We start from the raw sequence: 22,708 nt of genomic DNA, 5'->3' as shown, positions 1-22,708 counted from the left end.
AGTACATTTCTCAATGAAGACTTAAAAAAGCTGATGAAAAGTTTTAAATATAGTAGGCCCATCTGGAGTACATTTCTCAATAAAGACTTAAAAAAGCTGATGAAAAGTTTTAAATATAGTAGGCCTATCTGGAATTCATTTCCTAATGAAGACTTAAAAAGGCTGATGAAATGTTTTAAATATAGTAGGCCTATCTGGAGTACATTTCTCAATAAAGACTTAAAAAAGCTGATGAAAAGTTTTAAATATAGTAGGCCCATCTGGAGTACATTTCTCAATAAAGACTTAAAAAAGCTGATGAAAAGTTTTAAATATAGTAGGCCTATCTGGAATTCATTTCCTAATGAAGACTTAAAAAGGCTGATGAAATGTTTTAAATATAGTAGGCCTATCTGGAGTACATTTCTCAATAAAGACTTAAAAATGCTGATGAAAAGTTTTAAATATAGTAGGCCCATCTGGAGTACATTTCCTAATAAAGACTTAAATTTCATGGGAAAACGGACATCGAGTTAGCGATATACAAACCAAGAGGAACAGTGCAAGCGGGAATCTTTCTTGTTTGTAGTGATGTAGACCGAAGGATACAGCGTGTATGCAAATGAAATGGAAATCAAATTAGAAATTTCTTAATAAAGGGTGATTTATTGTGAACAGATACCAATCACATTTCATATTCTACTAAATTCAATTCTGATTTGAAAGATATCGCCTCAAGATAAACCTCTGCTTTAGACTCGTTTAGAAGTTGAGTGAATAAAACCTCTGGTGTTATGTTTATTCCGTTAAAAATTATAACCTTAAAACAAACTTTGAATTTATCATAAAATCTTCCTAGAAACTCCATTCATCCTGATTATCTTTGATGATCTTTCTTATCAGATGTCTATCAGTCCATCAGCTTGTCAGTCTGTCAGTTCAATCACAAGCTACATACATTTTTCATTGCTTTTTGCCAAACCTCTCGTACTAATATATATATATATATATATATATATATATATATATATATATATATATATATATATATATAAACACACACACACACACACACACACACACACACATATATATATATATATATATATATATATATATATATATATAGGTATAAGCCACGAGGGAAAATAAACAACGGAGTTTCCCCAAGGTCTTTGAACGTCGACGAAAGATCTTGCCGAAACTCCGCTGTTTACTTTCCCTCGTGGCTTATACCTTTATTTATGGATTTGTCACGTTCCAAACTTTCGTGATTCAGTTATACATGCATATGTATATCTATATATATATAGGATAGATAATAGATAGAATATATATATGTATATATATTATAATATATTATCATATATAGCTATCAATCAAAAATATCTCATAATACTGAAATATATATATTATATATTTCTAATTATATATATATATTGTATATATGCTAGTATACTATAATGTTATATTATTATACTTATATATCTATTATTTTATGATATATAGTGCTATCTATATAATGTTCATATATATATATATATATATATTTCATATATATTTATATATATATATATAAATACACTATAAAAAAATTATTCCCATCCGAAATATGTGCCGTTAATGTAATAAAATTGCATAGTTTCTCTTCCCTTCGTTTTCCTTTGGTTAAATAAAAGTGACCAAACAAAAGAAAAAAAAAATTCACTAGTATGTCTTCTGATGCAGAAGATGCAAATGAGTTTTCGTTCCGGATGGAAATTAGTGTCTGGGAAGACAAATACCGTCACGCAGCATCAAAACATTGGTGTTGGAAAGATGTCTCGCAAACAACCAATCGTGATCGCAAGTTTTCTTAAAGCTCATTTCTGATTGGTCGGGGCTGAATGTATTTTGGACATCCCAAACGCATTCTTACTTTATATATATGAGGAGTTTTTAGTCATTTGATGACACTCAGACGAAGACGCCGGAGGAGTTCGCGGATTCCTAACTAGTTCTGGTCGCTGGAGGAGGTAAAAAAAAAATATATGTTTTCAGTGAGAAAATTGCTTGTTCTAGCTTCTGACGAATAGACGCCGACCGTCCTCACAAAAAGTTTTGGATTGCATATCCGTCGAAGTAATTACCGAAAACTATCAAGGTTACAAATTCTCATCTTGTAAAGAATTTTGACATTAGCGTCGACGAACAAAGAAAAAGAAACAGCCAGTAAAATTGAGGATAATCTATCAAAGCAGCCACTCGGTTCATCAGACTTCCACTCATCTGAATCCTCTGCTCATCGGCCACATCGGGAAGAGATCCTCTTCTATGCAACGTTTCTAGAACTGACGCAGTCCTCAGGATAAGTTTCTTGATTTGAACAAGGTATAGTAGTACAGGTGAGCCTGGGCCACAGAAATTATAAGAATTACTGTAGTTCGTAGGATGTCTTCAATGCTGAGTTGTAAGCAAGACTCAAGGTTCTTTGTTCCTTACCAGAACTTGACAGTAAATTTAGGGACATTTGGTCCCCCAGGGACTATTACTAAACACAGCGAAATACATTTGACCTCTCAGGGGCTATAGTAGATTCAGATCAACCGTGCATCTGATGTCTAGGGCAGTCCCTTACGACGCTCCTGATTGGCTGTTGATAAGCCAATCACAGGGCTGGAAACTCAGTTTCTCTCGAGAGTTCACATAGGCAGGATGTATGTTCCACCTCTCCTGAGGGATACGTCTTTCAAAAGTATCCCTCGGGAGAGGTGGAACATACATCCTGCCTATATGAACTCTTGAGAGAGACTGAGAGTTTCCAGTCCTGTGATTGGCTTATCAACAGCCAATCAGGAGTGTCGTAAGGGACTGGCTTAGACATGAGATGCACGGTTGATGTGAATCTACTATAGTACTAAACCAATCCCCTCTTGAACTGACAAGGCCTGAGAGATTCAAGCATGAGTCATCACCAGTCGTCCTAGTCTCGCCGTGCGTTTCCATTCATAACTTTGTATTTTTGGTGACATTTATCAGTTATTTGCAGAATGTATAATTTTTGTGTAAGTTAATTATGTTTTACAGTCTTTTGCATCATCAGTATCCTCTAGACCTGGTTATTATGATTAAATATAAAGGGAAATCAGTGCAGAAACAGTAATGAGAACAAAAAAGTTTATTCACAGAAATGAGTATATAATACATTATTTTGCATAGAAAGGAGGACAAGAGCACAAAAATGGTGACAAAAGATGCCTCTCTCTTTAGGAAAAGGTATAACAGCTATATACAAAATAAATATTCTCTATAATTTACAGCAATTGTTCCTCAGAATCTTATTTCTTCAATGTATTCAGCTTTCTCTTTTTTGTTAAATTTTTGCAATTTTGAATGTTTTCATTACTTTTCTTACAATAATTGTTTAGTAGGGCATTGGAGGAAGCAAATATCAACATTTTTTGAATTTTTTCTATGCTATGCCCAGCATCACAATCATTTAGAGGTAAGAAGGCATCATTATCAGAAAGGACAGTGAGTGAAATGTCCGTGGCCAAATTCCTTTGATACATCAATTGTATAAAATCAGGATACTGGGACAGTTTATCAATGGTTATATAGTTAAACAGAATTACGTTTACCACAGATTCATGTGGATAAAGAAGCCTTCCTCTGCTTATACCCTGAATGTAACTGTTATTGTCTGGTAAGCTATCTTTTGTTTCTTGGCAAGTAAGTAAGTCTTTACAGGAGCTACACTTAAGTTTTTTCACAACAGCATACACACAATAGCCGGCCAGGTATGTTATAACCGGGAAAAGATCCATACATTTATCAATATCATCTTGACTGACATCAATATAAAAAAAATCGTTATTTCCGGACTCCTGATTATTCATGCCCTCCCAGTTCGTTTCTTCGAAAATCTTCAGTTCGATGTTTTTATTAACCTCAGTTTTTTTTTCACACTCAAACACTTGTCGTAAGGAAATGTTGTAATTGCAGCCAGCAAGTCGACGATATTTACCAAATCTATTTTCAAGTTGATCGGTTTGAAATTTTCCTGGTAAGACATATTTCATTTTTAATTTTTCTACACAGTATTTTGTTATTTCTATCATTGCATTAGTTGTGTGTTTTAAGGCAGTGAATTTTTCCCTACTCAACTTTCCACCAGTTTTTGTCATATTATTCCAGAGATCTAACCAGGAATGGAATTTCTGTAGGAAAATATACTTCTCGTCATTTACATTATATGTTAGTGGAGTTGCATATTTATTGTGAAGCCGAGTACCTTTATGTGGATGCTTTACATTCATTATGGTCCACCAGAGATAAATGACTTTACACGTGTGTCTGGAAACCTTCTTCGCCCGATTTAAGTATAACACTAGAAAGGTCATTGGAGATCGGAGGTTGCCAACTAGTAATGTCTCATTAGATGGCCTCAGAAAAAGTACCCACAGCAATGCAAATTAAAAATAAATGGTTGAACAGTTTACAAAATCTGAAAGTTGCAAGTACTGAGTTTTCATTTAAAGTCATCAGCAATGACTGATAATGTATTTTATAATCATTTGGGTTAATAAACTGTTGTTTCTCATCATAACTTCTGCGCTGATTTTCCACCATTATGCAGCATATTTAATCATATTAACCAGGTTTAGAGGATTATGATGTTGTTAAAGACTGTGAAATATAGTTATCTAACATAGCAATTAGATACTCTAGATAGAAAGTAATAAATAACACCAAAAATACAGAACTGGGAATGGTAACTTATGGCCAGGATAGGACGACTAGTGATGATTCATCGCTCTGTTTTGAGTGATCGCACAGGCCTTGTCAGTTCAAGATGGCATTGACTAAACACGGCGAAATACATTTGACCTCCCAGAGTCTAGTACTATACACGGTGAAGCAGTGTTTAGTACTAGCCCCTGGCGGGATCAAATGTCCCTAGAGCATTTCGCTTTGTTCCTGAAATGTCAGGTAGGTCGTGAAATGCCTGGTTTCGCTATCTGCCTGTAACAGGCATTACCGTATAAGTATCTCATAAGTCAAATGGCTACCATGCCAAGATACTGAAGGGCAAAGTCTAGAGTGATAATAATAATAATCATGATATTAGACTGACGTTTAATTAAGAATCATTTGACTCCTACGAACGCTGAAGAATTCCATAAACAGCCAATCAGCTTTACGCTATATGGTATAAGTAAGTCGTCGAAAGTTAACTAAAGTCAACTAGATATAAAAAAAAAATACTCTGATACGTTGATTGAATTGAATATAGCATTTAGGCCAAAGGCCAAACACAGGGACCTACGAGGTCATTCAGCGCAGAAACGGAAATTGACAGTAAAAGCTTTGAAAGTTGTAACAGGAGGAAAACCTCGCAGTTGCTCTATGAATCAATTGTTAGAAGAGGGTGGAGAGTAAGATGGAAGACAGAGAATATGAAACGAGGCATAGTAAAAGGAACAAAAGGGGTTGCAGCTAGGGGCCGAAGGCACGCTGCAAAGAACCTTAAGTCACGCCGACAGTGCGCCGCATGAGGTGCACTGACGGCACGACCTCCCTGCTGGGACTGATACGTGAAATGATGAGTAGCTGACAACTGTTTATGAATTACATGAAATATTCGGTATATTAAGTGAATAGCATCTGAGTCAACCGCTCACACTAACCTCTGTCTCCCTCTACCGTCTTTTCGTAGGAAGATCGAATGTATCTTTAGCTAAGATTTAGCTAATTTATCGTTAGCAATATTAAGTCAGATCCTAAGCTGAAAATTAAACAGAAAAAAATGCATATTTTTTACAATGACAAAATCATTTCTATTTTGCAATTTGGGGATCAGAAATTCTGGAACAGACTCAAGGTGGGAATCAGAAATTCTGGAAAAGACTCAAGGTTTGAATCAGAAATTCTGGAAAAAACTGAAGGCTTCAGAAAGTTTATAAAATGAAAAGTATCCTTTATTGTCCTACTTTCCGGAGCTCAGGGTTTACTATTTCTTGTGTAAACTGATTACGAAATCATAGTTACCTTGCTTTTGATGAGGTGCAGCACTCATAATGTTTTGTCAAAAGGACTGTAAGAACATATCAGAAGGCTTATGTATACATACATATACATACATATATATATATATATATATATATATATATATATATATATATATATATATATACTATATATGTAAGGTATATATGTATATGTATGTATACGTATGCCTTCTGATATGTTCTTACAGTCCTTTTGACAAAACATTATGAGTGCTTTTCCACTTTATATATATATATATATATATATATATATATATATATATATATATATATATATATATATATATATATATATATATATATATATATATATATATATATATATATATAACAAAAATGTTTAAATGAATTCCAGAGATCAGTTAATTGAATGTAAATAATTTATTTCAACGTCTTTTTTATCGAAAAAAATAGCATTATACTCGCATCTTTTAAGTGGAGACTGGGTTCCATGTTCAATACGAAATTTCTCATTTAAGGATTGTTTATGCGCATCATAATGTGAATGAAAAGATAACGCAATTCAGAACGATTTAAATGCTCTTCAAAAGAAACAAACATAATTATCAGTGATTTCACTCTGTTCTTCTTCCCTGATATTTTGCACATACACACACGCATACACACACACACATATATAAATATATATATATATATATATATATATATATATATATATGTATATGTATGTATATATATATATATATATATATATATATATATATATATATATATATATATATATATATATATATATATGTGTGTGTGTGTGTGTGTGTGTGTGTGTGTGTGTGTGTGCAAAATATCAAGAAGAACAGAGTGAAATCACCGATAATTATGTTTCTTTTGAAGCAGCATTTGGTTTAAATCGTGCTTAATTGCGTTATCTTTTCGTTCGCATTATGATGCGCATAAACAATCCTTAAATGGGAAAATTCGTACTAAACTTGGAACCCAGTCTCCACTTAAAGATGCGAGTATAAGACATTATTTTTTTCGAAAAAAAAGATGTTGAGATAAACGGGTTTACTTTCAATTAACTGATCTCTTGAATTCATTTAAACATTTTTGTCATATGTATGTATGTATATATATATATATATATATATATAGTAGTATATATATATGATATATCTATAATAATGTATATATGTATATACTATCTATATATGTGTGTGTATATATGTATATATATGTATATATATACATATATATATGTATATAATAATATATATATATATGTATATATACGTATTATATATATATAATTATATCTATATATATAATATAGGTTATATATATATAGATATATGTATATATATATATATATATATATTTTTTTTTTTTTTTTTTTGTGATATATTTTTGATATGTAATGATCACATTGATTGTGATCGCGATCGTAACTGCTATTATTAATCGTAACGATAAAAAGGCTAGTTAAAATGAAACACGACTATAATGATAAGAAGACATGACGATAGCTTAGAAGCTTGGAAATGATTAAGATCTCTCTATAACAAAACTAAAGACGAATGATTATGAGTTCGCTGGGAAATCCAACCCAAAGAAAGTCTAATGGTGAAATTGATTTGGGATAGTCAATCATTATTGCCTCCAACATTTGCATTATTTTCACAGTGAACATTGATGTTATGCCTTAGTTATTGCTATTATCAATTTGCTTTCTCATTTTTCTTCCAGGGGATAACAATGATAATCAGAAGTACAGTGACAGGAATCTATGTGGTCCTCGTGGGATTTTCAATTAGCGTGACGGCACAGGGGATATATCCCCCCTTGGTCCCTTATCCTAATTTGCACGCAGTTCCTCTCTCTGCTTATTTGACTCCGCAGTTTGATGGATATCAAGGCATGCCATTTCCCTACGCAGAACAAGGTAATTTGCTCATATGTCAATTGCAGCAACAAATCTCATAAAATAAAATCCATCCGGGTACCATTGATATTACTGTTTTTTAGTGTTCATAATAATAATAATAATAATAATAATAATAATAATAATAATAATAATAATAATAATAATAATAATAATAATAATAAACTTCAGTCAGAAAAATGCCCTTCTGAATGCTGTTGAGTTGCATAATAATAATAATAATAATAATTATTCATAATATATAATAATATAATAATAATACTAAAATCAATATTAATAATCATAATTAATAATAATAATAAGAATAATAATATAATAATAATAATATAATAATAATAATAATAATAGTAATAATAAACTTCAGTGAGAAGAATGACTGTCTGGATGCAGTTGAGTTTATATTACAGTTTCTTCTTCCTCCTCTTCTGCTTCTTCTTCTTCTTCTTCATAATAATAATAATAATAATAATAATAATAATAATAATAATAATAATAATAATAATAATAATAATAATAATAATGATAATGATAATAAGCTGTATGGTAAGAGCATCAAGAAAATAGATACCCTAATCCAGACTGTAAGGATTGTATCTGGGAACATCAGGATGGAGTTTGGAATAGAAAAATGCGCCTTAGTCAATATACAAAAAGGAAAAGTAACGAGAACTGAAGGGATAAAGCTACCAGATGGGAGCAACATCAAACACATAGATGAGACTGGATACAAATACCTGGGAATAATGGAAGGAGGGGATATAAAACACCAAGAGATGAAGGACACGATCAGGAAAGAATATATGCAGAGACTCAAGGCGATACTCAAGTCAAAACTCAACGCCGGAAATATGATAAAAGCCATAAACACATGGGCAGTGCCAGTAATCGGATACAGCGCAGGAATAGTGGAATGGACGAAGGCAGAACTCCGCAGCATAGATCAGAAAACCAGGAAACATAAGACAATACACAAAGCACTACACCCAAGAGCAAATACGGACAGACTATACATAACACGAAAGGAAGGAGGGAGAGGACTACTAAGTATAGAGGACTGTGTCAACATCGAGAACAGAGCACTGGGGCAATATCTGAAAACCAGTGAAGACGAATGGCTAAAGAGTGCATGGGAAGAAGGACTAATAAGAGTAGACGAAGACCCAGAAATATACAGAGACAGGAGAATGACAAACAGAACAGAGGACTGGCACAACAAACCAATGCACGGACAATACATGAGACAGACTAAAGAACTAGCCTGCGATGACACATGGCAATGGCTACTGAGGGGAGAGCTAAAGAAGGAAACTGAAGGAATGATAACAGCGGCACAAGATCAGGCCCTAAGAACCAGATATGTTCAAAGTACGATAGACGGAAATAACATCTCTCCCATATGTAGGAAGTGCAATACGAAAAATGAAACCATAAACCACATACCAAGCGAATGCCCGGCACTTGCACAGAACCAGTACAAAAAGAGGCATGATTCAGTGGCAAAAGCCCTCCACTGGAACCTGTGCAAGAAACATCAGCTACCTTGCAGTAATAAGTGGTACGAGCACCAACCTGAAGGAGTGATAGGAAACGATCAGGCAAAGATCCTCTGGGACTATGGTATCAGAACGGATAGGGTGATACGTGCAAATAGACCAGACGTGACGTTGATTGATAAAGTAAAGAAGAAAGTATCAATCATTGATGTCGCAATACCATGGGACACCAGAGTTGAAGAGAAAGAGAGGGAAAAAATGGATAAGTATCAAGATCTGAAAATAGAAATAAGAAGGATATGGGATATGCCAGTGGAAATTGTACCCATAATCATAGGAACACTAGGCACGATCCCAAGATCCCTGAAAAGGAATCTAGAAAAGCTAGAGGCTGAAGTAGCTCCAGGACTCATGCAAAAGAGTGTGATCCTAGAAACGGCGCACATAGTAAGAAAAGTGATGGACTCCTAAGGAGGCAGGATGCAACCCGGAACACCACACTATAAATACCACCCAGTCGAATTGGAGGACTGTGATAAGAGCAAAAAAAAAAAAAAAAAAAAATAATAAATAATAATAATAATAATGAACTTCATTAAAAAGAATGGCTGTCTAGAATGACGCTGTGTTTATATTGCAAGTCCTCATAACAATAGTAGAAGTAATAATAATAATAATAATAATAATAATAATAATAATAATAATAATAATAATAATAATAATAATAATGCAGATTTCGAGGCTTTCAGAACTTAGTTTTCATTTTAAAACTTGAAAAAAAAGACTGCTCCAACAAAGAACACAGCCTTTGACAATATTGGAGAAATACGTGTTTCTAATTCATGTCAAAATTATTTTGGTGTGCAGTCACGGCATAGTTTTAGAACACGTGACGATTTCATAATTTCAGAGCATGAGTTTACGGGTTTACACTTTCATTACTCGCTAATTAAACTCATTTATTCATTCTTTCCTGACTAATATTTGCAAGGCTGCTGTCAACATGGGGGTTTTAAGTATTAGTCGTCTGTTACCCAAAATAATATTGCAACCTACACGGCCTTCTCAAATGCACTATATGCTTTTTTTTTTATACTTTGCAGATTTTCCGTGGTATGCTGATGCTTATGGGAGATTTCCACCCCTAGCTGGGGTGAATCCACTGCCTTTCATGACGAACTCACGTGAATTAATGCTTTCTGGCATGATACTGCCGCCATATTTCCTCGAGTCTCTACTAAATCGACAGGCAGATGTCCTTTCACCATGGCATCATATAGGGTTTCCCTACTTCAGACCCCGTAAGGTCGTTCAAAACCCCCAAATGATTTACACAAATGGACCTACTGGCAATCCCACAAAGGATCAGTTCCAACAAACTACTGGCAATCCTGTAGACGATCAACCTCAACAACCTACTGGTAATTATGCAGAAAATCAACCTCAACAACCTTCTGTCAATCCTACAAAAGATCAGTCCCAACAACCTACTGGCAATCCTACAGAAGATCAGTCCCAACAACCTACTGGCAATCCTACAGAAGATCAGTCCCAACAACCTACTGACAATACTACAGAAGATCAGTCCCAACAACCTACTGGCAATCCTACAGAAGATCAGTCCCAACAACCTACTGGCAATCCTACAGAAGATCAGTCCCAACAACCTACTGGCAATCCTACAGAAGATCAGTCCCAACAACCTATGACAATACAGAAGTCAGTCCCAACAACCTAGGGAATCCTAAAGAAGTTCAGTCCAACAAACCTACTGACAATACTACAGAAGATCAGTCCCAACAACCAACTGGCAATCCTACAGAAGATCAGTCCCAACAACCTACTGACAATCCTACAGAAGATCAGTCCCAACCACCTACTGGGAATCCTAAAGAAGTTCAGTCCCAACAGCCTACTGACAATACTACAGAAGATCAGTCCCAACAACCAACTGGCAATCCTACAGAAGATCAGTCCCAACAACCTACTGGCAATCCTACAGAAGATCAGTCCCAACAACCCACTGGCAATCCTACAGAAGTTCAGTCCCAACAACCCACTGGCAATCCTCAAGAAGTCAGTAAACAACCTATGGCAATCCTCAGAAGATCAGTCCCAACAACCTACTGGCAACTACAGAAGATCAGTCCAACAACCCACTGCAATCTACAGAAGATCAATCCCAACAACAACTGGCAATCCTACAGAAGATCAGCCCAACAACCAACTGGCAATCTACAGAGATCAAGTCAACAACCACGGCAATCCTACAGAAGATCAGTCCCAACAACCACTGGCAATCCTACAGTTCAGTTCCAACACCCCACTGCAATTCCTAACAGATTCAGTCCCAACAACCTACTGGCAATCCTACAGAAGATCAGTCCCAACAACCTACTGGCAATCCTACAGAAGATCAGTCCCAACAACCTACTGGCAATCCTACAGAAGATCAATCCCAACAACCAACTGGCAATCCTACAGAAGATCAATCCCAACAACCAACTGGCAATCCTACAGAAGATCAGTCCCAACAACCTACTGGCAATCTACAGAAGAATCAGTCCCAGACAACCAACTGCAATCCCACAGAAGTTCATTTCCAACAACCCACTGGCCAATTCCTACAGAAGTTCAGTCCAACAACCCACTGCGGCAATCCTACAGAAGTTCGTCCCAACAACCACTTGGCAATCCTATAGAGATCAAGTCAAAAACCTACTGGCAATCGCTAACAGAAGGATCAGTCCCAAACAACCTAACTGGACAATCCTACAGAAGTTCTAGTTCCCAACAACCTATACAAGTATTACCCAAGAAGATCAAGTCCCAACAACCTACTGGCAATCCTAACAGAAGTTTCCAGTCCCAACAAGTAACTGGCAATCTAACAGAAGATAGTCCCAACCAACCTACAGACCAATCCTACAGAAGTTCAGGGTCCCAAACAACCTACCCTAACAATCTACAGAAGATTCAGCTGCCCAACAACCTACTGGGAATCCTAAAGAAAGTTCAGTCCCAAAAACAACCTACTGACGAAATTAACTACAGAAAGATCAGTCCAACAACCAACTGGCAATCCTAACCAAAGAAGATCAGTTGGCCCAACCAAGCCTAACTGAAGAATCCTACAGAAGACAGTCCCAATAACAACCTACTGGAATCCTGAAAGAAAGTTCGGTTCCCAACAGCCCTTTACTGACAATACTACAGAAGATTTCGAAGTCCCAACAAACCCAACTGGCAATCCGCTACAGAAGATTCAAGTCCCAACAACCACTGGGCAATCGTACAGAAGATCCAAATTCCCAAAAACCACGGTGGCAATCCTTCTACCAGAAGTTCAGGTCCCAAACCAACCAGGCAATCCTACAGAAGTTCAATATCCCAACCATATCTCTAAGAAACTACAGAATATCCCAGTCCCAATATCCTATACCACTGGCAATCCTACTATGAATATTATCATCCCAACAACCCCTCTCACTGGCCAATCCTACAAGATATAACGTCCCTATACTATACCCAATACTTCAATACAACTAATAAATCAATCCCAACACCCAACTGGCTAAATCCATAAACTAGCCCAACTAATGTCCACATATGCCTAACAGTGAAGAGTCCCGAATGTCGCCGAACCAAGAGTCAACTGGCTCTAATTCCTACAGAAGATTCCTATGTCCCAACAACCCTACTGGTCAATATGCCTTACAGAAGATTCCAGTCCCAAACCAACCCCAAACTGGCAATCCTACAGAAGTTTCAGGTTCCAACAACCCAACCCACTTTGGCAATCCTATAGAAGATTCCATCCCAACAACCCTACTGGCAATCCCTACAGAAGGATTCAGTTCCAACAACCCAACTGGCAATCCTTATAGGAAAGATCAGTCCCAACAACCAACTTGGCAATCCTACAGGAAAGATCTGTCCAACAACCTACTGGCCAATCTTTACCAGAAGATTCAGTCCCAAACAAAACCACTGACAATCCTACAGAAGATCAGTCCCAAACCACCTACTTGGGAATCCTAAAGAAAGTTCAGGGTCCAAAGTCCAAAGCCTACTGACAATTACTACAGAATATCAGTCCCAACAACGTAACTAGGCAAATCTACAGAATAGTCAGTCCCAAACAAACCTACTGGGCAATCGTACAGCAAGATCAATCCCAAACAACCCACTGGCCGAAATCCTACAGAAGTTCAGTCCCGCAACAACCCATTGGCAATCCTACGAAGTTCAGGTACCCAAACAAACCTACTGCCTGGCAATCCTACAAGAAGATCAAGGTCCCTCAAACCAACCTACTGGCAATCCTACAGAAGATCAGTCCCAAACAACCCACTGGAATCCAATCCATACAGAAGATCAACTCCCAAACAACCAACTGGCAATCCATCCAGAAGAAATCAAGATGTTTAGCCCAACAACCTAACTGGCAATCCTACAAGAAGAATCAGTCCCAACAACCTACTGGCAATCCTACAGAAAAGATCCAGTCCCCAACAACCAACTGGCAATCCTACAGAAGTTTCAGTTCCAACAAACCCACTGGGCAATTCCTAGCAGAAGTTTCAGTCCCAACAACCCCATGGAGCAATCATACAGAAGTTCATGTTTCCAACAACCCCCAATGGCAATCCTATAGAAGATTCAGTCCCAACAACCTAATAGGGCAATCCTACAGAAGATCAGTCCACAAAACCTTAACTGGACAATCCCTACCGAAGGTTCAGTCCCAACAACCTACTGCAATATTACAAGAAGAGCAGTCACCAACAACTTCTACTGGCAATCCTAACAGAAGTTCAGTCCCCAAAAAACCTAACCTGGCAATCCTACAGGAATGATCAAGTCCAAACAACCTACAGAACAATTCCTAAGAAGTTCCCGTCCCCAACCAACCCATACTGGACAATCCTACAGAAGATCCAGTCCCAAAACCAACCTATGGGAATCCTAAAAGAAGTTCAAGGCCCAAAAACATACCTGACAATACTTACAGAAGATCCGTCCCAACAACCAATGGGCAATTCCTACAGAAGATCCCCAAGTACCAACCAAACTACTGGACAATCCTACAGAAGATCAGTCCCAACAACCATACTGGGAATCCTAAATAAGTTTCAGTCCCAACAAGCCCCATACTGACCAATACATACATAAGATCAGTTCCCAACAAACCAACTTGGCAATCCACTACAGAAGATCAAGTCCCAACAAACCTACTGGACAATCCGTACAGAAGATCAATCACAACACCCCACTGGAAATCCTAACCAGAAGGTTCCAGTCCAACAACCCATTGGGCAATTCCTACAAGAAGTTCAGTCCCAAACCACCTATGGCCAATTCATACAGAAGATTCTAGTCCCAACAACTACTGGCAAATCCTAACAGAAGATCAGGTCCCAACAACCCAACTGGCGAATCCTACAGAAGATCAATCCCAACAAACCAATGGCAATCCTAAGGAAGATCAAATCCCAACAAAACCAACGTGGCAACTCTACAGGAAGATCCAGTCCCAACAAACCCCTAATGGCAATCCCCTAACAGAATACAGTCCAAACAAACAACTGGCAATCCTACAGAAGTTCAGTCCCAAAACAACCCACTTGGCAATCCTACCGAAGTTCAGTCGCCAACAACCCCAATGTCAATCCTACAGAAGGTTCGGTCCAACACCCTACTGGCAATCCTACAGAGATCAGTCCCCCAACACCTACTGGCAATCCTACCAGAAGATCAGTCCCAACACCACTGGCAAAATCCCTACAGCCTAATCATCCCACAACAACAACTGGCAATCCTACAGAAGTCCATCCAATCCCACACCACTGGCAATCTACAGAAGATCAGTCCCAACAACCTACTGGCAATCCTACAGAAGATCAGGTCCCAACAACCAACTGCAATTCCTACAGAAGATCAAGTCCCACACCCAACTGGCAATCCTACAGAAGAATCAGTCCACAGCCAACAATGGGCAATCCTACAGAAGTTTTCAGTCCCAACAACCACTGACAATCCTATGAAGAATCCAAAGTTCCAAGTCCCCAACCTACTGACAATCCCTACAGAAGATCATCCCCAACAACCAACTGGCAACCCTACAGAAGATCCCATCCCAAACAATTCCAATCTGGGCAATTTACCCTACAGAAATCATCCCTGTCCCAAACTTTACTGGCAATCTTACGCGAAGTTCCGTTCCCAACCCAAACCCCAACCTGCATCTACAGAAGAATCATCCCAACAACCAACTGCAATCACAGAAGAATCCCAATCCCTAACAGAAGGTTCCAGTCCCGAACAACCTACTGTCAATCCTACAGAAGATCAGTCCCAACAACCCACTGGGAAATTCCTAAAGAAGTTCAGTTCCCCAACCCCAACCTAACCTGCTGAACAATAACTAACCAAGAAGAATTCGTTCCAACACCCACTGGCAATCCTAACAGAAGGTTTCAGTCACCCAACAACCACTGGCAATCCTAACAGAAGATCAATCCCAACAACCAACCTGCAATCCTACAGAAGATTCGTCCCCAACCAACCTACTGGAATCCTACAGAATATCAATTCCCAACAACCCACTGGCAATCCTACAGAAGTTCAGTCCCCAACAACCCAATGGCAACCCTACAGAAGTTCAATCCCAACAACCAACTGGCAATCCTACAGAAGATCAAGTCCCAACAACCCAAACTGGCAATCCTTACAGAAAGATCAGGTCCAAACCACCCAAACCACCTGGCAATCCTACAGAAGATCAAGGTCCGCAACCCCAACCCACGGCAATCCTACCGAGTTCAGTTCCAACAACCCATGGCAAGCCTACAGAAGTTTCCGTCCCACACCAACTCGCAATCCTACAGAAGTTCAGGTTCCACAACCCACCGGCCAATCCTATAGAAGATCAGTCCCAACACCCACTGGCAATCCCTACAGAAGATCAGTCCCAACAAACCAACTGGCTAAATCCTCAGAAGATCAATCCCAACAACCAACTCGCAATCCTACAGAAGTATCCCTCCCTCACCAAAACCCTACTGGCATCCTACAGAAGATCAGTCCCCAACAACCCCTGGCAATTCCTACAGAAGATTCAGTCCAACAACCAACTGCATCCTTCAGAAGATCATCCCAACACCACGCAATCCTACCGAAGATCATTCCAACAAACCACTGGCTATCCTACATAAGATCATCGCGGATCCAACAACCACTGGCAATCCTACCGCAGAATCACGTCCACAACCACTGCAATCCTCAGAAGTCATCCCAACAACCAACTGGCATCCTACAGAAGATCATCCCAACAACCAACTGGCATCCTCAGAAGATCATCCAACACCACTGGCAAATCCTACAGAGATCAGTCCCCAAAACCATGGCAATCCTACAGAAGATCAATCCAACAACCAACTGGCATCCTACAGAAGATCAGTCCCCAACAACCAACTGGCATCCGACAGAAGATCAATCCCAACACCTACTGCAATCCTGACAGAGATTCAGTCCCAACAACCCACTGGCAATCGTACAGAAGTTCGTCCAACAACCCACTGGCAATCCTACAGAAGATCAATCCAACAAACCAACTGCAATCCTACAGAAGATCAGTCCCAACAACCTACTGGCAATCCTACCTGAAGATCAGTCCCAACAACCCCTGGCAAATCCTACAGAAGTTCCAGTTCCACAACCCACTGGCAATCCTCAGAAGTTTCATCCCAACAACCAACTCGCAATCCTACAGAGTTCAGTTCCAACAACCCACTGGCAATCCTATAGAAGATCTAGTCCCAACAACCCACTGGCAATCCTACAGAAGATCAGTCCAAAAAACCCAAACCACTGCATCCTACGAGAAGATCAATCCCAACACCATCGCAATCTACAGAAGATCAGTCCCAACAACCTACTGGCAATCCTACAGAAGATCAGTTCCAACAGCCTACTGGCAATCCTACAGAAGATCAGTTCCAACAACCTACTGGCAATCCTACAGAAGATCAGTCCCAACAACCTACTGGCAATCCTACAGAAGATCAGTCCCAACAACCTACTGGCAATCCTACAGAAGATCAGTCCCAACAACCTACTGGCAATCCTTCAGAAGATCAGTCCCAAAAACCTACTGGCAATCCTACAGAAGATCAGTTCCAACAACCTACTGGCAATCCTACAGAAGATCAGTTCCAACAACCTACTGGCAATCCTACAGAAGATCAGTCCCAACAACCTACTGGCAATCCTACAGAAGATCAGTTCCAACAGCCTACTGGCAATCCTACAGAAGATCAGTTCCAACAACCTACTGGCAATCCTACAGAAGATCAGTCCCAACAACCTACTGGCAATCCTACAGAAGATCAGTCCCAACAACCTACTGGCAATCCTACAGAAGATCAGTCCCAACAACCTACTGGCAATCCTACAGAAGATCAGTTCCAACAGCCTACTGGCAATCCGTACAAGAAGTTCAGTCCCTGGCCAAGTCCTAACCCAGAAGATCAATTCCCAACAACCAACTGGCAATCCTACAGGAAGATCAAGTCCGCAAAACCTACTGGCAACCACAGAAGATCAGTTCCCCCAACAACCAACTGGCAATCCTAACAAGAAGTTCCAAGTCCAACAACCCCTGGCAATCCTAACAGAAGTCAAGTCCCAACAACCTTTCGCAACCTAGAAGTTCAGTTTCCAAACAACCCACTGGCAAATTATCCCTTATAGGAAGATCATCCCAACAACCCACTTGGCAATCCCTAAACAAGAAAGATCCCAGTCCCACCAACAAACCAACTGGCCAATCCTAACAGAAGGATCAATCCCAACATCAACTTCGCAATCCCTAACAAGAAGATCCAAGTCCCCCACCTACTGGCAATCCTACAGAAGATCAATCCCAACAACCCAACTGGCCCAATCCTACAGAAGATCAAGTCCCACACCAACTGCCCAAATCCTAACCAGAAGATCAAATCCAACCCAACTGGCAATCCTAACCAGAAGATCAGGTCCCAACAAACCAACTGGCAATCCTACAGAAAGATCAAATCCCAACAAGCCAACTGGCAATCCTACAGAAGATCAAGTCCCAACAACCAACTGGCAATCCACAGGAAGATCAACTCCAACAACAACTGGGCAATCCCTACAGAAGATCAGTCCCAACAACCCAAACTGGCAATCCTACAGAAGATCAATCCCCAACAACCCACTGGCAATCCTTACAGAAAGATTCAGTTCCCAACAAACCAAACTGGGCAATGCCTACAGAAGACTCAATTCCCAACAACCAAACTGGCCAATGCCTCAGAAAAGATCAAGCTTCCCAAAAACCTCAAATTGGGCCAAATCCTTTCAGAAGATCAATTTCCCAACAAAACCAACTGGCCCAATCCTAACCAGAGATCAGTCCAAAACAACCCAACTGGCAATTCCCTTACAAGAAGATCAAATCCCAACAACCAACTGCAATCCTACAGAAGATCCCAATCCCAAACCAATCCTACTGGCAATCCTTCAGAAGCATCCAGTCCCAACAACCTGAACTGGCAATCTAAATAGAAGATCCAGTCCAACAACCAACTGGCAATCCTCAGAAGATCATTTCCCAACAACAACTGGCAAATTCCTTAAGAAGCATCCAATCCCAACAACCCACCCACTGGCCAAATCCGGTACAAAAGATCGGTCCCAACAACCTACTGTTAATCCTACAGAAATTCAGTCCCAATATCCTACTAGCAATAATACAGAAGATCAGTCCCAACAACCTACTGGCAATTTTACAGATCAGTCCCAACAACCTACTGGCAATCCTTCAGAAGATCAGTCCCAACCCCCCACTAGCAATATTACAGAAGATCAGTCCCAACAAACTACAACCAATCAACCTAACAGTGAACCAGAAGAAGATACTTCACTCTCCACAACACCACAACTGACGGACAACACCGGAGAAGACTCAGTTTCACCAGATGAAGGTGATGCGACAATGAGTTTCGTTTCAGCCATTGAAGAAGTTAGCGATATAGCAACTAAGACAAACTCCTCCCCACTTGCGATGGAAGATGTTATTTCGCCTAACTCTGAAGCTGAGCCTTTCACAGATGTTTCATCACCATCAGATATCCTCGCTCTATCTCACAACATTTCCTCTATAATCGACGATTTATTCAAAATGCACCAAGGAAGACCTCCTTTTGTTAATATCGCTCTAAGCGGAGCAGCCTCTGTGTCAAGTGACAGTACTAATGGTGTCATAAGTGGTTCTGGAAATTGGACAATTTCCTTTTCACGGTCACAGAAGGATATCTCATCTCATTTTGTGTCGATTGTATCTCCTATAGCTCTGCCACAAAGTGGCGTGCCTGACACTCACGGTATTTTGATCTTATCGAAGGAATTAGAGCCAAACGTCACAAACATCCTCATAGAACCAAACTCGGTGTCTGAGACTAGTCATCAGAGTACTGGCAACACAGTCACTGAGTCTGAGGACTTCTCCTCTAATGTCACCGAGGGCCTGTGAGAAGATTGCTGATTCACTTTCGTTCACCCTTCAGGAAGTTATTTAGTCTTTAAACGATTTCTTGATTAAGGTTTGATTATTATCATTCTGTGATGAATCGGGCCGAATTACTAATGCAGGGTGACAAAATTGGAACCAGTTAATATCATATCGACACGTACGTACCATGCTTTAGGAAGTCAGCTAAATGATGCTGTCAGGAAATGTGATGTATAATTGTATATGGGACTTTCGAATAATCCGAGGGAAAATTTCTACAGTAACAATGCAAAAATTCACCTTCTGTTAAGGGAACACACGCAACTGCTGAAAGTAAAAGGTGTTTTCCCTGTAACTTTTAGATCTCAATTGGTGTATTTTCATGATATGTTCTGTATATAAAACAGTGGTTCTAATTATATATGTATAATATTGTCTCCAACCGTCAAAAAATTATTTACACTTTCAAGTAAGGTAGTTTGAAACATTTAAAAGAAAGCTGTGTATTGTTTTTTCTCACCAAATACAACAATAAGAATGAATCCAGACATTTTTATAGTCTTTATTACTGATATTTAATGCAAGTAATACATACTAATGAAAACAAAATTATCGAAAGGAAGGAGTGTGTCAAATGCTGAATAAACCTTTGTTTTTCTCACGTTGGCCAAAACACCAGGCATATATTACTCATAGCTAAGATTGAAAAAGAAACCCACCGAATTATTGTGTATAACGTGTTTACTTATATAAGTATTTACATTTTATTTTACTCAACACTCGAGTAATTTCTGGCTCTATCTGTGGCCCATTTTCAAGAGAGGTGAATTATTATGAATTTTAGCATATGGAGGAGAAAACATGAATGACTACTGAATTTGTCAATGAACTACTTAAAAAAAATAAAATCATATTCTATCGTTTCACTTTTAATCGTCAAAATAATACTACTTTCCTACCAGAAATTAAAAAACAATTTTCATAACGAAGATAGACAGTCACTCAACATTGTTAAAAAGTGAAGATGTAACATGTTACAACTGATCTCAAAAATAAATAAATAGATAAATAAATAAACTGGATCGAACTCCTGTTCTTCAAGCAGTGACGCAAATTAAATCAAATGACTATCGTCTACCATGAATGTGGTAAAAAGCTTAGTGGTGATGAAATAATGTTGACCACAGAGTACTGATCTTACCGGGACATTTGGAGAGACTGGAAGTCCATAGGCTGGTGGAAGATGGGTACATGCAAGAAGGAGGGATTATTGGGGAAGTTTTCTGTACGAGGAGCTCATCTATAATTTTAGAGTTAAAGTATGAATTTAGCAGTGATTACTGTGTTTCCTCTGGAGAAGTCCATGTTGGCGGAAACAACTTACTCTCTGACATACATTATATATATACATATCTATATATATATATAATTACTATATATATATATATATATAATATATATATATATATATATAGATATGTATATATATATATATATATATATATATTATATATATATATATGAAACACAAAGGAATGTAGCATGGAGCGTGTTCCAAGACTGGCAGATTATATTATTTGAACTCTGACTCACTGAATTCATTGGGCGAGTGACTTTGCCTAGCCTATGCTGACTCATAAACCTGAGAAATGCAAAGCCTGTGCATTTGTTTATACACGTACGTGATTTTGACGACATGATGACCGTGAAAATTCAACAGACAAAATTTTGCATTCTCGTCTCGAAGATCATTCAAAATAAATGAACTGTGTCGTTTAAAAAATGCGTTTGATTGAAGCTTCTTCGATCTATATATATATATATATATATATATATATATATATATATATATATATATATATATATATATATTTACACACCCACACACATATACATACATATATATACATATATATATATATATATATATATATATATATATATATATATATATATATATATATATAGTGTGTGTATAAATAATATATAAATATATATATTTTATATATTCTTTTATACATGCATAAATATATCTTATTGAAAAATTATATACAGCTATATTTATATATTCCTACCACTTCAGTACCTTAATCTAAGCCTATTTTTCATCCATACCTTCTTGATTTCTGTTATTATTATCACTTCTCATCAAACTTATTTTGTATCAATCAACGACAGGACCTCAGCAAGTCAAAGTCGTTCGGGGGTCTCGAAAGAATACAAGATGAGGGTTGGATATTCATTCTCTTTTCCGTTAACTGATTGGCCCTAATTACGTTCATAACCACGTTTTATCTGTTTCCTTCTAAATAAAGGTGTTATCTATCTTTCCTGTTGTTTCAATCGCATAATGGGTTAAATAACCTCCTTCTCCATGTGTCCCTTTTCTCATCACTACATTCCCTTACATGATCTCTCTCTCTCTCTCTCTCTCTCTCTCTCTCTCTCTCTCTCTCTCTCTCTCTATATATATATATATATATATATATATATATATATATATATATATATATATATATATATGTAGATATTTATATATATACATGTCTATATTTTTACTCCGATTTTAGTTCTCTCAGACATTCCTCTTGGGTACAAAATAGACGGATAGATTCTAGGACTGTCTACATTTATCAAATTTATCCACCTCTTCAACACATACCTTTAGTAAAAACATTTTCAGAGGCAAACAAATTCTCTTTAATTCGTCTATCAGAGATTTGTTTCGAAGGTGTTCAGTAGATCTACA

General features: G+C 38.0%; 1 protein-coding gene across 1 annotated transcript; it reads left to right on the top strand.

Moving 5' to 3' along the window:
* The first annotated feature begins 1,920 nt into the window (after positions 1-1,920).
* Positions 1,921-19,980, top strand: LOC135195951 (cell surface glycoprotein 1-like). Its single transcript, XM_064222454.1, has 6 exons — positions 1,921-2,363; positions 7,734-7,929; positions 10,526-11,125; positions 17,359-18,029; positions 18,303-19,000; positions 19,194-19,980. The coding sequence occupies exons 2-6, from the start codon at positions 7,743-7,745 to the stop codon at positions 19,978-19,980; spliced, it is 2,943 nt and encodes a 980-aa protein (XP_064078524.1). The 5' UTR covers positions 1,921-2,363; positions 7,734-7,742.
* The last annotated feature ends 2,728 nt before the right edge of the window (positions 19,981-22,708 follow it).

Source organism: Macrobrachium nipponense, chromosome 17, assembly GCF_015104395.2.
Source record: "Macrobrachium nipponense isolate FS-2020 chromosome 17, ASM1510439v2, whole genome shotgun sequence".
Lineage (NCBI taxonomy): Eukaryota > Metazoa > Arthropoda > Malacostraca > Decapoda > Palaemonidae > Macrobrachium > Macrobrachium nipponense.
The sequence above is the reverse complement of the archived record's forward strand: the minus strand, read 5'-3'. Positions and strand labels throughout refer to the sequence as shown.

Excerpts from the sequence above, each read along its gene's own strand:
- LOC135195951 (XM_064222454.1), top strand. The coding sequence starts at position 7,743 with ATGATAATCAGAAGTACAGTGACAGGAATCTATGTGGTCCTCGTGGGA. Across the intron at positions 7,930-10,525 it reads ATTTCCCTACGCAGAACAAG|ATTTTCCGTGGTATGCTGAT; the intron begins GTAATTTGCTCA and ends TATACTTTGCAG. Across the intron at positions 18,030-18,302 it reads CTGGCAACCACAGAAGATCA|AAGATCCAAGTCCCCCACCT; the intron begins GTTCCCCCAACA and ends ATCCCTAACAAG.